This window comes from Lepisosteus oculatus, chromosome 22, assembly GCF_040954835.1.
Source record: "Lepisosteus oculatus isolate fLepOcu1 chromosome 22, fLepOcu1.hap2, whole genome shotgun sequence".
Lineage (NCBI taxonomy): Eukaryota > Metazoa > Chordata > Actinopteri > Semionotiformes > Lepisosteidae > Lepisosteus > Lepisosteus oculatus.
In genome coordinates, this window is record NC_090717.1 from 7666485 (window position 1) to 7680153 (window position 13669).

At 42.5% G+C, this 13669-nt stretch overlaps 2 protein-coding genes across 3 annotated transcripts; both read left to right on the forward strand.

The window, feature by feature from the left end:
- Positions 1-6: 6 nt before the first annotated feature.
- On the forward strand, positions 7-3120 carry nfkbil1 (nuclear factor of kappa light polypeptide gene enhancer in B-cells inhibitor-like 1). The gene is made up of 5 exons (XM_015366401.2): positions 7-379; positions 735-1019; positions 1459-1571; positions 1943-2063; positions 2517-3120. The coding sequence occupies exons 2-5, from the start codon at positions 746-748 to the stop codon at positions 3083-3085; spliced, it is 1077 nt and encodes a 358-aa protein (XP_015221887.2). The 5' UTR covers positions 7-379; positions 735-745; the 3' UTR covers positions 3086-3120.
- A 334-nt stretch (positions 3121-3454) lies between these two features.
- On the forward strand, positions 3455-12934 carry tctn2 (tectonic family member 2). Of its 2 annotated transcripts, XM_015365981.2 has the most exons (18): positions 3456-3682; positions 4005-4118; positions 4868-4941; positions 5229-5430; positions 5943-6043; positions 6577-6776; positions 7233-7353; positions 7502-7658; positions 8116-8253; positions 8725-8847; positions 9225-9311; positions 9769-9858; positions 10199-10316; positions 10522-10625; positions 10928-11075; positions 11549-11692; positions 12267-12355; positions 12630-12934. In XM_015365981.2, exons 1-18 carry the CDS (start codon positions 3592-3594, stop codon positions 12749-12751), a joined length of 2223 nt encoding a protein of 740 aa, XP_015221467.2. In that variant the 5' UTR covers positions 3456-3591; the 3' UTR covers positions 12752-12934. The 2 variants fall into 2 exon arrangements, with proteins under 2 accessions (XP_015221468.2, XP_015221467.2); XM_015365982.2 differs by lacking the exons at positions 10522-10625; positions 10928-11075 and having other exon boundaries at positions 3455-3682.
- Positions 12935-13669: the final 735 nt, after the last annotated feature.

Below are 13669 nucleotides of genomic sequence, written 5' to 3' on the forward strand. Positions count from 1 at the left end.
ACAAGCCGGAACTCATATTTCTTAGATTTCTTTCGGAAATATATTTCTGTCGTACCAGTGGCCGGAAGTGTGGTGTATCATTGTAAACTGACCGATGTGGAAGGGGCGTTTAGTCGGCATTTTATTTACAAAATATACAGACAGCATCGGTAGCCTAAATGATAATCTTAATACTTGAATTTATAATTATTAATGACTATTTTTAAAAGTACAACGAACTAAGATACTTAATTTTAAAAACGTTATGACAGCTGTAAACTATGACTTCATAATGCAAGGTTCATAAATGATACTTTTACGAGTCTTGACCACCTAGTATCTGGAAGTGATATACTGTTTGGACTTCACAAGCTCAAGCAAGTAATTTTACTACAAGCAGGTACTGTACTGTATTTACTGTACAAGTCAACATTAGCTTTTTGTACAGAAATATCTGTGATTTGGTCGCCTGAAAGGATTAGCAACATAACGTTTGGCTGCAATTAGTATAGACTTGTTAAATCTAGAACAATCCATGGTAAACTTCTTCTGTGTCACTTGTCAGCTTTCATAGGCTTTTGTTTGTGCGTGGTACATTTGTAGCGAAACATACAATCTGCAAAGAGGAGTGGAGAGTTCTTTTCTACCAGTCTGCTTGTAGACTAATTGTATTCAAAGGCGTAACTCGAATTTAATATGGAGACTTTGTTTCTACGACTTTGTTTTTGTCTGCTGCTGTAACCCCGGGGGTGCAGCGAGTATATCCATGGCATCTCGGAGGCAGAAGCGGCTGCTGCGATACGTGGAGGAAGGAAGCCTGCTGAAGTTGAAATCCTACCTGCGCAAACACCCGGACACAGACCTCAGCTTCAGCCAGGGCAGTAAGGGCCGGACCCCGCTGCACCTGGCCTGCTCGCTGGGCGACGACGCGGTGCTCAGGCTGCTCCTGAAGAAGGGCGCGGACCCCCTGCTTCAGGACCGGAAAGGCGACACGCCGCTTCACCTGGCGGCGAGAAGGGTCCTCAAACGGGGCAAGAGAGGTGAGGAGGTCCCGGGCAGGAGCTGGAGTCAGAAGGGGTGGCAGCACATGCCTTGTCTACCGAAAGCATGAAGTTCGTGTACATCTTGGAATAATGAAATCGTGTTTGTCTGCGACAAGTGGAAGTGGTGTCTTCTTATTGATGACTTTTGTAAAAACACCCCTGAATGAGACTAGAATTTGTACACAACTAGGGGATTTATGAGAAAACTGTGGTACTGTTCTCTCATATATCACTGTATACCTAATTTGGGGAAATGGAGTATAGATACCAGCTACAGTTTTAAATTATTTTCTGGGGGTAATTTAAAAAAAGTGTATTGATATGCTATTTTGATAGGGGGACGCATCCTTTCAGTCAGCAAGCATGTGACAGAAAAGACTTAATTCTTTTCTTGTGTGCAATATTTAATTATCCTTCTCCTTCTTCCTCCGTGCAGTCTATGATGATCTGGTTGTCCCTCTCAGGAAACACTGTCCAGCTGCCATGGAGATGCCCAATAATGTGGGAGTCACCCCTCAAGATATTCTGCAGTGGATGAAAGTGGGACAAGTAAGCAAGACGTGTCTCAGTGGAAGAGGCCCCTAATGCAGAGCACGTAGACACCACTGGGCAGTAGCGTTACAGTTCATTACAGACTAGCTTGACCAGCATTTGAAGATTGCTGGGAGCATGGAAGATTGATTTCCTTCCATTTCCCAAGATCTTAGATTCAGATTCTGGTGTCTATATTACTTCTAGAGAGGTATTGAAGTATGTAATTGCCAATTATTATTTTTTTTACAATTGACGCATTTTTCAGAATTTACCTTCAAGCACTTTTTTTTCTGCAGACTTACAAACGAGTTGTGCTGGTGTCTAAGAAGTGTCTTTGCTCAGGACGTTTCATCGTTCTGTCAATAAAATATTTTGGGTTCTCACAGGGCCGGGTTCCACCAGCATACAGAAACTTCCCCGAAACACCTGACCCAGAGAGAGAGTGGCGTGAGAAGATTTTTGGGGAGTGCCAGGATGAATTCTATGAGACGTTTGGACAGTATGATGGTGAGATGGCCGATTCACTGATCTCCTACAGCTCAAATGAAACTGTCACACGGCCATCACCATACATGGATTGACTTTCATGTCATGTTAATTGTGGTTTAATGACATTTTTATTTTTACCTCCATGAACGTACCCTTTAAGGATCTGTTGCGACTTTATAAATAGAAACAGTGCCTACAAACTGGGGAAGTAATCTTGACATATACTGTGGTAAGGCCCAGTAATAGTCAGATGGTCAGTGGTGTGTTTATACTTTACAAAGAGCTTGTATGTCACTCTGCACTGTTCCTTCTTTCTCTGAGCTGTTCTCCAGCTGCACCTGGTTATCCTTTTATTTTACGGAAGCTCGTGTCTAGTTAATAACTTAAAGAGTTTGGAATAATTTGGTTTCTCAGAAGTGTTCCTCTTTACCGTTTTCTTTAAAGATCTGTTTATGTCTTCTCTTGCGTCAGATGACTTCTCTCGGGAGGACGCCGAAGAGGAGGATTTTGGGGACTGGGCCGATCAGGTCAGACGGGAGTACTACCAGAAGCAGCGGCAGGCTCAGCAGGCGGCGGCCGCGTCTGCTGCTCGGAGCCGTGGGAAGAGGCCGGAGACCGAGGCGGAGGCGAAGAGCCGCAGGGATTTCCAGGCCAGGCTGGAGGCCGAGCACGCCGAGTATCTGGCCCGGGCTGCGAGGAAGGAGGAGGAAGTCCGCCGGGGCAAGAAGCAGAGATACGAGGAGAAGTGTGCGGCCGCCTTCCGGGGCGAGTCGGACTCCAAACTCGGCTACGCGGACATCCCGTGGCCGGCGCCGCAGGGCTCGGTGCAGGAGATGGTGTCGGTGATGCTGCACGGGGCCGATCGCGGGGACCGCGGCGCCTTTCGGAAGCTGCTGAGGCGTCAGCAGGCGCTGTGGCACCCTGACAAGTTCGCCCAGCGCTGTGGCGGCCGCCTCAGGGAGCTGGAGAGCAGGCGAATCCTGGACACTGTGACTGCTCTCTCGCAGGAGCTGAACAAGCTGGCCGAGAGCATTAAATGACTCCATTCACCTTTAATAAAGTGGTTCAATTAAAATGCTTGATTATGTCATTCTTTTTTTTTGTGCATCTGTGTGTCTGAGCATTGTGTTGCACAATAGTCGACCTCTTTGCTGGCTTAACGTGTTATCTCTCTTTAGCTCTTTCATTAACCCACACAAGCTTCAGACCAGCAGGTCTTGGGTTTAAAACCTGCAATTATACCCTTAGTTACAAAAGAATTGAAAGTCGATTATGAATTCTAAAGATCAAATTTTGTCACTTCCACATTTATTGTCGTTTTGTAGGGTGCAGTGGCAAGGGAGTACCGTGAGGTGTCGCTGTGGGCAACCACAAGCAGGCCTGTGCTGCCTATCTTTGTAGAGACAGAGAAGCCGTCTCGGCTGCTACGATTGGACGATGCTTCGTTTCCATAGACATCACAACGGTTTTGACATGGCGCTTACCTGCCTGAACCAAAAGACAGTCTGTGTAACACCCGTGTGTCTGTAATGCAACTTTCGTGTCGATGATCATGGTGCCACGGTCCGATGGCATATTTTGTTTCTGTTTTTGGCTATATCTGTATGCCTTCATGGAAGATGCCCGCGGCAGTGTTGGTACGGTGGTAAAATCTGTATTCTTGGGTTTTAGTCGAGTACCTTAGTATTTCAGCTAACAGTGAAATCATAAAATAAATGAGGTTTTCATTAAACAGTTATATCATGTTATTTGTTATATCGTCAGACACCCAGCACTCTTTGGCGTCCTATTTTCCCTGGAAATCATGGTAATCTCTCAAATGTTTATTTTCAACGTAAAAGCTCGGCGTTCGAGGTTTACCGATACCTAGTTTAGAAAACTGGTGTCCGCTTTCTCGGCAGTGCAATAGCTTGAAGATGGGGTGACGTTTTTGTCAACCCCTGGTGCTTTTCGTTGCAGTTTTCCAACCTGCTTTCGTGTTCGCCTCGGGTCCGACCGTGACTGCCCTCTTACTCGGAAACACGTCCGGCGTTTCATTCATGCTGAGGACCTCTGTCCCATCGAATTCAACAGGTACGGGATTCACAAAGAAGCGGCCCGATGCTGTTTGTTTCATTTTCATTGTGTTTAGAAGGGTATTTAAACTGTAGCAGACTAAGCCCTCCGGCGAAGTGAACACATTGCCTGCCCTGGACATCCTAGTAGTGTTCTCTCGGGACGGATCGCAGACATTTTTATAATGTGCGATTTATTTTAATATATTCGGATTCGGATTCAGTCCTGGTTAGATGTGTCGTTAAAGGTCCCAAGGTCCCTAAATTTCATTCCAGGCTCAATCGATTTGGGCTCCTTCAAGTTTCCTCTTTTTTATTGTTTGATTTTGATAAACATAGAAAGATTATGAGAAATAAAGTTGCCTACCATCAAAAAAGAAAACACCCAAGTATTACAAATGTACAGTAAATAAGTGTAAAGGTTGCTAATTAACTTTCTTTTCCAGTTTGACAGACGGTATAGTGCTGGGGAGAAAAGAGGGTGGAGAAAAAGAAGAGCTCACCACAAACGCATTTGAGCTAAATGTCATCCTTAGATTAATGTTCTTGTGCTGCCTCGTCAACACTGAGGTCAAAACACACATTATATGGCTGTGTAAGGCATCAGTATAGTGTCCTGTTTTAGTGTTTGTAACAGTAGCCAGTGGGTTTGCTGTAAGCCTGTATTGAAGAGCACTGATAGCAAATTGTTATATTGTTTGGAAAAAAAGTGTGGATTATTTTGATTTTGAGGTTAACCTGGCTGGCTTTTAAAATTTTTCTTTGCAGGGAGCCTTCCTATTGCTTCCTGTGCAGGAAATAGCTCTGGGCAGTGGCAACTAACAGCAGAAACAGTAGGACAGGCAAGTTTATCAGGCTGATATTGCTGTGCTGTGGTGTATGTGTGTGGGAACTCCCTTTGTTTGTCCCTTTTTTAAATACTAGGAGCAGTATTGACCAACGGTAGGTTTTGTTGTACATGATTCTCCTCACAGGGCTGAGCCCAAAATCCCCCAAACCAAAACTCCACGTGAAGGACATCCTTCTTCCCAACATCGTTATGAGCATGTCAGTCATTGTGACTGTTATTCTAACACGCATTAAAGTGGGAAGGTTAGTTCCAATTTCATTTAATTTTCCTCGCTTCCAGAACACGCTGAAAGTGACGCTGCGCCTGAATCGAACCCTGCAGCTGTGTGGCAGGGGCCTTAATCAGACAGACTGCTGTCCAGAGGCACTGTGTGTTGTGGAAGCTCTGCAAGTAACAGCCTGCCTCCACAGTGTGGCTCAGGACACCTTAGTGGTGCAGGCCGAGATCTACGCGCAGATCCCCTTCACTGGAAACGTCTCGGGTGAGTCGATTAGATTTCATGGGGGAAATCTGCTGTACATTCTAAAATAAATTGCTGGAATACAGCAGAATGGGTGAAGAGGTACAGGAGAAATTGAAGCATTGAAGCACACGAGGTTTTCTGAGTGTAATAGCTATTAAACATGTGGAATAAAATAATATGAAAATAGAAATTCAAATGTGACATTGAAACACATTATGCAGATTTATTTTTTTGTGTGGCCAAGGTGAATATCTGAATGCTGGTGGCTAAAAACAGCATTTATCAAAGTTGCAGGACTGATACATTGTGGAATTTCATATCACAGAAGGTAGCCAGCTGAAGTCAGTGAAAACAATTCAGTATCGTATTTGCCAAAACGTCATGTCTTTTTCACGTGCTATCATTATTAGCCTGAGCAAATGAAAGCGATGCCTGTTTTTTCCGTTTGTTAATGTTTGCTACAAAGGTCAAGTTGGTGGTTCTGATGAATGCCCCTAGGTGAAATAGTAATGCATGTCTGTGACTTCTAGACAATAAAACAGTGATCCCCAATCAAGCCTACCAGCCCCTTGGCTCATGCCCTTGTGATCTGACGGTGGGTTCCTGTGACGTGCGCTGCTGCTGTGACCAGGTACTTACTGCTTGAAGAAATGACACGATTTCTTGGACAAAGGCTGAAACTTTTAGTTCTGTTTGGTTGCAGTTAATACTGAATGGACAGTTTTGTTAAGTGTGCATAGTATATCTGAAATTGAATACAATTCAGGGATTCTATACCTGTTATGTTTTTATCATTCATCATTTTAGATATATGATAGATGAACCTTATGCTGCTGTTTTCTGAGACCTTAGCCTTTTGGTTTTGAACTGGATTAGCTTTATTGCCCACTTGGAAGGGCGCTTTTAAAGAAGAGTGTTTTGAGAGAACAGAGCTAACAAAATGTGTAACGATATGGAGAGCAGAAAATGCTCCACTGGAAATAATGTTGAGTGCTGCGGCTGTTTTCCAGAATTGTGTAGCAGGTGCTGACAGCTGAAATCACAGGAGAATCTTAATTCAGGCATCTTGGCCACATGCATGTACAGTAGTACATGCATGGCCTCAATATGCTTGGGTACTGGTTTGCCATGCTTATGAGAGACCGTTCTGCTTGGTTGTGGCAGGAGTGCACACCTGAGGCGAGACAGCTGTTCAGCTCCCGGTGCTTCCTGGGGATATTCGGCGGGAACGTCACTCCTCCCTTTGACCAGCAGTGCTCTGTGCAGTCAGCCAACAACAGTCCTGACTGGTTCCCATTCCTGTGCGTGTGCTCCCCCCCAGCTAACAGCCCCTTCCTGGGGCTTTTCTACCAGGGAGCCACAGTGTAAGAATTTCACTTCAGCCTTACCTCATGCGTACCCCCTTTCCTGCATCCCCCCACAGGCATTTCTGCTACAGCGTGTCATCTCTGTAAAAAGAGATTTTTCCTTTGCAACAGATCTTCAGGAGCTGGAATTAGTTTTCCTCCAGTTCTGCTTTTCCACCCCCTGTGTTTTATTCTGCGAGGCTCGTGGTGGTCACAGAGGTGCCTGTGAAGTTATTATTTTTTAAGTCCACACTCTTCTTACAGCATTCATTACCAGCAGGAGGCTGCCTGGATTTCCCAGCAGTGTTCGGTGATCAGAAAATGGCTCCTGCGACTATTCTAACAATATTTGAGATAAAAGCCCAGAAAACCAAGTTCAGATTCCAAATACCCCATTAATCAAAGCCGTCATCGTCTTTGCTGGGCTCCTCGAGAGGTTCGGCCTGTAATGCTTGCCCCTGTCCTCTTTTCCAGGAGTCCCAAACCGCGTCCGTTTTTCCAGACTCCCATTTTCCCTGTGGCTGTGCCCTTCGATAGTTACAAACAGGGCGATCCCATTTTCACCGCAAGTGGAGAGTATTTCACAATTCCGCAGGTACCTCCTCTTTTGGCTTTTTCTGTCTCTTCCGAAGAGTGTTCTTTGAAACGTTACCTTACGTAATACAGCAGGTCTTTATCGCATCAAAACGATCGAGGAATGAAGTGAACGCCCAGGATGCTTGACCTTTTCCTCCATATTTCAGCAATCCCTGGTTGGCCAGTGCATGTGGAGCGCCCCTGTGGCTTTTCTGCAGAATTTCCAGTCCAGCTGCAATGTCTTGCTTACTTCCTGCGAGACAAATCCAGCCCTGTGCCTCAGAGCCCCTGATCTCAGTCTCAACATTAACAATGGGCTCGGAGGTGAGCACTTACTGTACTGTACGTGATATGTTTCCCTCCACCGTAAATTGTATTCCAAAACAGGTCAGAACAGGTTATTACTTGTGATGGAACAGTTTTCCAATCGGACTGGTGTGTATGTTTGCTGCAGTGGATTACCACATATGCATTTCTTCAGATGCGGTCTTGCAAGTGAAGGGTATAGTTGTATGAGCTGTGTAGTGTTGGGAGAAGAGGATTTATTTGTATTGTATTTATAAGGTCTTGGACTAAAAAGAACAACATTCTTCCTGACACTAGAACGTTTTTTTTGTGCCTTGAAACTGAAGGAGTTTTTGCCCAGACTGCAAAGACAAGAATCACCCTTTTTGCTTTCCAAGAATAACAGCTTCCTTTGGTGTAAACGACTTTAGATATGTTTTAGAATTGTATTCATAGCTTATTTTGAACATATTTTTTGCATACCTTGTGGCTCCAGGCACTGTTACCATCAGCGTGAGTGAAGAGATTGTCAGTGACTTAAGCACGTTTGTCTCTGATCCTAATGGAGCAGGAACACTTAGTGCTACACAGTCATCCCTGTTCCCTGGAAGTAAACCACCTGGTGCAAACTCAGGTAGGTCCAAAGGCAAAGAATATTAACCTGGCTGAAAGAGAGCCTGGTGATTCACAAAGGCCTGTGCAGTGTTGACTACATAATTGGGATGCCATAATTACGTGCTGATCTTTATACTGGTGGTTTTTAGTGGTGACTTGCACAGATGTCATCACCAAAGAGTTTTACTTGGGATTTTAAGTTGAAAATAAGACGTTGGAGCCCACATTTGGAGGTGATAAATAAAAGCATGATGTATTTTCTTTTTTCTGGGCACAGGATAGTTTTCTCTACTGCTTGAGAGTTCTAAAAAGATTTTGATAAAAACAATGTACAGGTTTGAGTTGGAAGTTCCTTTTGAAATGTAGAGGATAAAAATGATCAACATTCGTTTAGTTTTATTTGTATTGTGATACAATGTTTTGTTTTAAAAATTCCATTTTGAATAATTAAGGAGGTAGCATAAATATTTGAATACTTACTTTTCTGCAGAACCCCAAGGGCTTTGTGGAAATATGACCCTGTCACTTGACTACACTTTATTTTGGAAGGGAAATGGCCTCACAAACATAACAGTGACTCACACAATAGGAACTGTGTGCTCCAATCCAAATGGTGAGTTTCTGCTTCTTAAATATTTGTATGACGAAGTCTTACCTTTTAATTACTTTTTATACCTGGAGATACTGTATTTGTATGTAAATGACAAAGCTACAGAGAAACCAGTAAAATTACTGTGAGTATAACTTGTGTTGAAAAGCTTGCTTACTCCGAGATTATACCAATTTTTGCTGTGGTTATATGTGACTCCAATGTGCTTCCTTTAGAAAAATGTTTTTATTGTTAAGATTTCTTGTTTTTTTTTAAAATGAGGCTCTGAATCCACACGTACTCTCTGTCTTTTCTGTTTCCTTTTGCTGATCAAAACAAAAATGGCAAAAAGTGAATGTTGTAGGTGGGGAAAAACATTTTGTTTTGTTCTCTTTTCTAAGCCACCCTGCCTCTGACCCTGACCCAGAGGTTTGCTGCAGTGTTTGTCAGTGGGAACATGGCCTCACAGACGAATTCAGGAAATCCAGGTCAGCCCACAGGATCTGTCATAAGATACACTTGGTTTATGGGTGTGCCAAGCCAAGATTATTGTTATTGTATTATTATTCTGACGAAAGGAGAAAACTACAAGAATAATACCTTTAATGATGCACTGTTAGCAATACTGAGTTATTAGCACTTTTTGTTGTTACAGATGCTTTTTATAAAATTATAGTAACGCTGTAACCATCCCATCACTGTCTGGCATCTGGAGTAGAGGCAGCTAATGAGAATATGTAATTAAATCCCAAAATGTTTACCTGCCATCTTGTAGTATTTCGGGATATCTCGACTTTAACCTCCCCAGATATTAGGAAGATTAGGTCTGTCTTTTTTAAAAACCATTAGAATTAGATGAACTGATAAAGATGTTTAAATGCATCATTGTCCATGTAAAGAATCTGACTTTAATTTTGTGATATTAAAATGCTTACATTTCTTTAGGATATCAGATTGGGAGGCCTGTCATTGCTGCAAAGGAAGAAACTGGGGACAGTGGGTTGACCAGGACGTCCATTAATTTGTGGCAGCCAGGTATTGCTGTTCTGTGTGAGAAAATGATTCTAAAGGAATTTACCCAGGATAGGTTTTTGTTCCATTTCATATGCATTTACATAGAACAAGGGTATCATGGGCACTCTTTTCTTGCATATTTGAAGAAACACCACAAACAGCACTGTTAAGAAAGGAGGTACTTTTTAAGTTAGTATCATTTATTAGCACTGGCCTGTAGAGGCATTTTTAATTTATTGTTGTAAAAGTTTGCAGTTGTGTTGATGGTTATTTAATTTCCAATGGCATAGTCTAATTAAAGTCTACATGATCCTGTGATTTATTTTGTGATGGAATGTCTTTTCTATTTTTTTATCTTCAGTTGGGGATGGTCTTTGTGCTTCTGCCAGAACTACCCCCGTTTTGTTTGGAGAAGATTCATCGACAGGCTGCTTATTGCGACTTAGTCTGCAGGATATGTCTAACTGTAGTCAGCTGAGGTCTGTAACGCTTCTTCCCAGAGAAGGCATGCCAGTCCTGTTGTTAGCCTTGTCTTGTTAAATCAGAAGGAAAGTGAACTTCTGTGACCTTTACACCGTGTTGTAAATGCTACTGAACAGCTAAAGCAGTGCAGATCAGATCTAGACCTTGACTGTCTCATGTTTCATGTCAGTTTGTACAAACCACACCCCCACTGCCTTGCAGGGAAACTGTACAGGATGGTTTGGCTGCACTGGTGAACGCAACTTACGTTGCAAAAAAAGGCAACTCAAATTTGTCCAGCCTGACAGAATGGGTGCCAATAATCAGTAAGTTTTGGTTTTACAACAGAGTCAACTTTTTTTTCTCCGTCTTTGTTTGTAAGAAATAGGATACCTCTACCCGATCTGTATGATCACTCCTACTGATTGTATGATATATAATGTCAAGGGATTTCCTTATTTTTGTCGCTATGTTTTTTTTTTTCCTTGTTCTTCCTTGAAATCAATGGACATTTTTCGCTGGCATCTCATGAAGCCAAGTAGTAGTATCATATATATCGTGTTTCGGTAGGAACAAGCTCGTATACACAATCTCATTTACAGCATGGAAATATTTTTTTTATAAACAGGTGTGCAACCCAATACCACCAGCAATGCAACAGGTATATCTGGCACCTGTACACAGGTCCCCGCTCACCTGAATATCCGAATTGCCACATCCGTGGCAGGGGCAGTGGCAGGAGTGCCACAGCAGGAAATACTGGCTGTGGAGGTTAGGTGAGTGAGGCTTACTCAAACTGCACCTGAGTGCCTGGACACCCACCTTGATGTCTGCTGCGTCTAAAACATTTTTAGTCCTTTTTTCAGCACAGCCTTATTTGACATATTCCACAACGGGCAGTGTCAACAAAACAAGCAGTACAGAAATGTGTACAGTACTGTGATACCGAATCGCTCGGGTTTTTCAGTTGTTTTCTCCGTTGCAGCGCCAGCAGTCTAATGATCTTTTTCTTAATGACTTTGTTAACTTTTGGGGGTGCATTGAGAAAAAGATTTTAAAACCTGCTGTATAAATACAATGGCAGCCATCGAGATCATTGGGACTTAGCATTTTGTCTTACTATGTGGCAACATCCAGTATATTTTGCAGTATGTGTCTGCTGTGAAGTGAAGAGGGGGGATTATAGCAGCCAGGTCTAGCCCCAGCTCTGCACGGGCCAGGAGTTGAAACTGATTTCTTCTTTCTCCAGGTACGCTCTGACAACATGGGCGGTCCGGTGCGGTGGGGGCGACACAGCCCCATGTGTGAACAGCTCTGTTGTTCAGTCTTTTCCCGTCTCCGTGTCCGTGACATTTCTTGCCATCCCTTCGGAGCCCCTTCCCCCCAAAACCAGGTATTATCCGCTCACCCCTTCCTCACCGAGACATTCGGAACACATGTACTAAACGAATGGAATTAAACTGATCTCTTCATTGCGGTGAGGCGATCTCACAGTTGTGTTGTTGTGTTGTTTTAATGATGCGGGATGTGATGTTTAAAATGATGAGGAAACGTTAGATTGAATACCATCCGACCGGCTCTTTTGTTCTTACGGATTTAACAGATCCAAGCTGGGTGTCTTCATTTGTGTTGTTGTTATTACAAACCTACCAAAGTAATGAACTGGAAATCTTTGCGTGTAAAGCTTTCATCAGGGACAGTTACAATGTATGGACTTAACACTATTGGTTCTGAAAATCTGGGTCGATTCCTCCTATTTAGGAGGTCTGATATTTGCGACAAGCTCGGGAGGGGAAAATATCAGTAAGATTAGGAGGTAGATAAGCTGCATGCACATGGAAAACTGTCAAGGACAGATTAGAGATCTTTTCAGTTGCATATGCTTTCCTTGACATTGATAGAAACCTCATCTTCCCCAGGCACTAAAGGTGCACTGATCTCTTACTGAATGTGATTCTTGTGTGCAGATTTCAGATCAATTACACAGAATATGACTGCGATAGGAATGATGTTTGCTGGCCTCAGCTCGCCTTCCCACTGACTAGATACTACACAGGTGAGCTCTGCAGTGTTTGTTTTTTTTTCAACAGTGCTGATTTCCTTAACGGATTATCACACACGGACTGAAGTACATCCCAACCTCGACTTTTACTGAAAAACTAACATTATGCATTTTTACCTGTTTTCCAAGGCAGTTAGAAATCTGTTTTTTATATTGCGTTGTTATATTGTTACTTATTTCTTTATCCTGATTTACCCAGCTTAACATAGAAAGAGGTGTCTTAACACTTCAATTTTTTAATTTAATTGTGTCCTTGCATTTTTTCCAGGCGAGCCATACTCCCAGTCTCTGGCCAAAGGATTGATACTGGTGTTCTTTTTCATAGCAGCATCTGTTCTGGGGACTCCTTGGAATCAGATACGACAAGCCTGGAATAACACAACATTTTGAACTTACAAATTGTTAGACCATGACTGTTTTGTATGAAATTAGATTTTTTTACACTGTGTTATTTTTTTGGTCATGAATAGGGTGTGGATGCTTATTGAGTCATATGGTACATTTGTAAATTGTACACATTTATGTACACAAATTGGAATTTGTATTTTTAAATAAAATTAATTTATAATGCTGGACTGTGTCGAGTAAATAACAAGGGGTTGAAAGCAAACCAAAACGGACAATGATTCTAAATAAGGATACATGTGAAGGGTTATGTTTTGACACTCTGCATCTTTAAGCAACATCACCAGAACAACATGGTAACTGCATTTATTAGAACAAATTTGTGTTCAGGATATTTAGAAGAAGCATTACTAGTAAGTATAGACTTTAATATTTCATAACATATTTGCTATATGTTATGCTGTTTCAGTGGGTTCCTACATGGTAGAACATTGGGCTTTGTTCTTTCTGTGACGAAGGGCATCAGAAATAAAACTTCAGAATCATTCTGCATTGCTTTTCAAGATTCAGCTCTGCTTTCCTATCATTTTTTGTCTCACTACTTACACATAACCTTGAGAATACGTATTACCACTGATTAAACTGCAATGGACAGGAAGGTGGAAAAAGTATCCAGGCTAAAGCTCAGCAACCTCAACACGACTGGATTTTCAAATTGGATGAGTAATTTCTAATTTCTCTGCCTGATTATGGTAAGTTTGCGCATGATGGCTACAAGTATCTGTCAGGTTGGGGCTGCACTTCAGTGTTGGATGAAGTGGGTCTCTTACTATGAAGAACTTCAGGGTGAGCCGTACTGTATGAATGGGAGTGGTCATAAGGAATTGCTATAATGATATTCTCAAAGTCTTCAAGTCAGAAAACGGCAACTCAAACATGTAAAGAGCTAAGACTAAGCTTTAC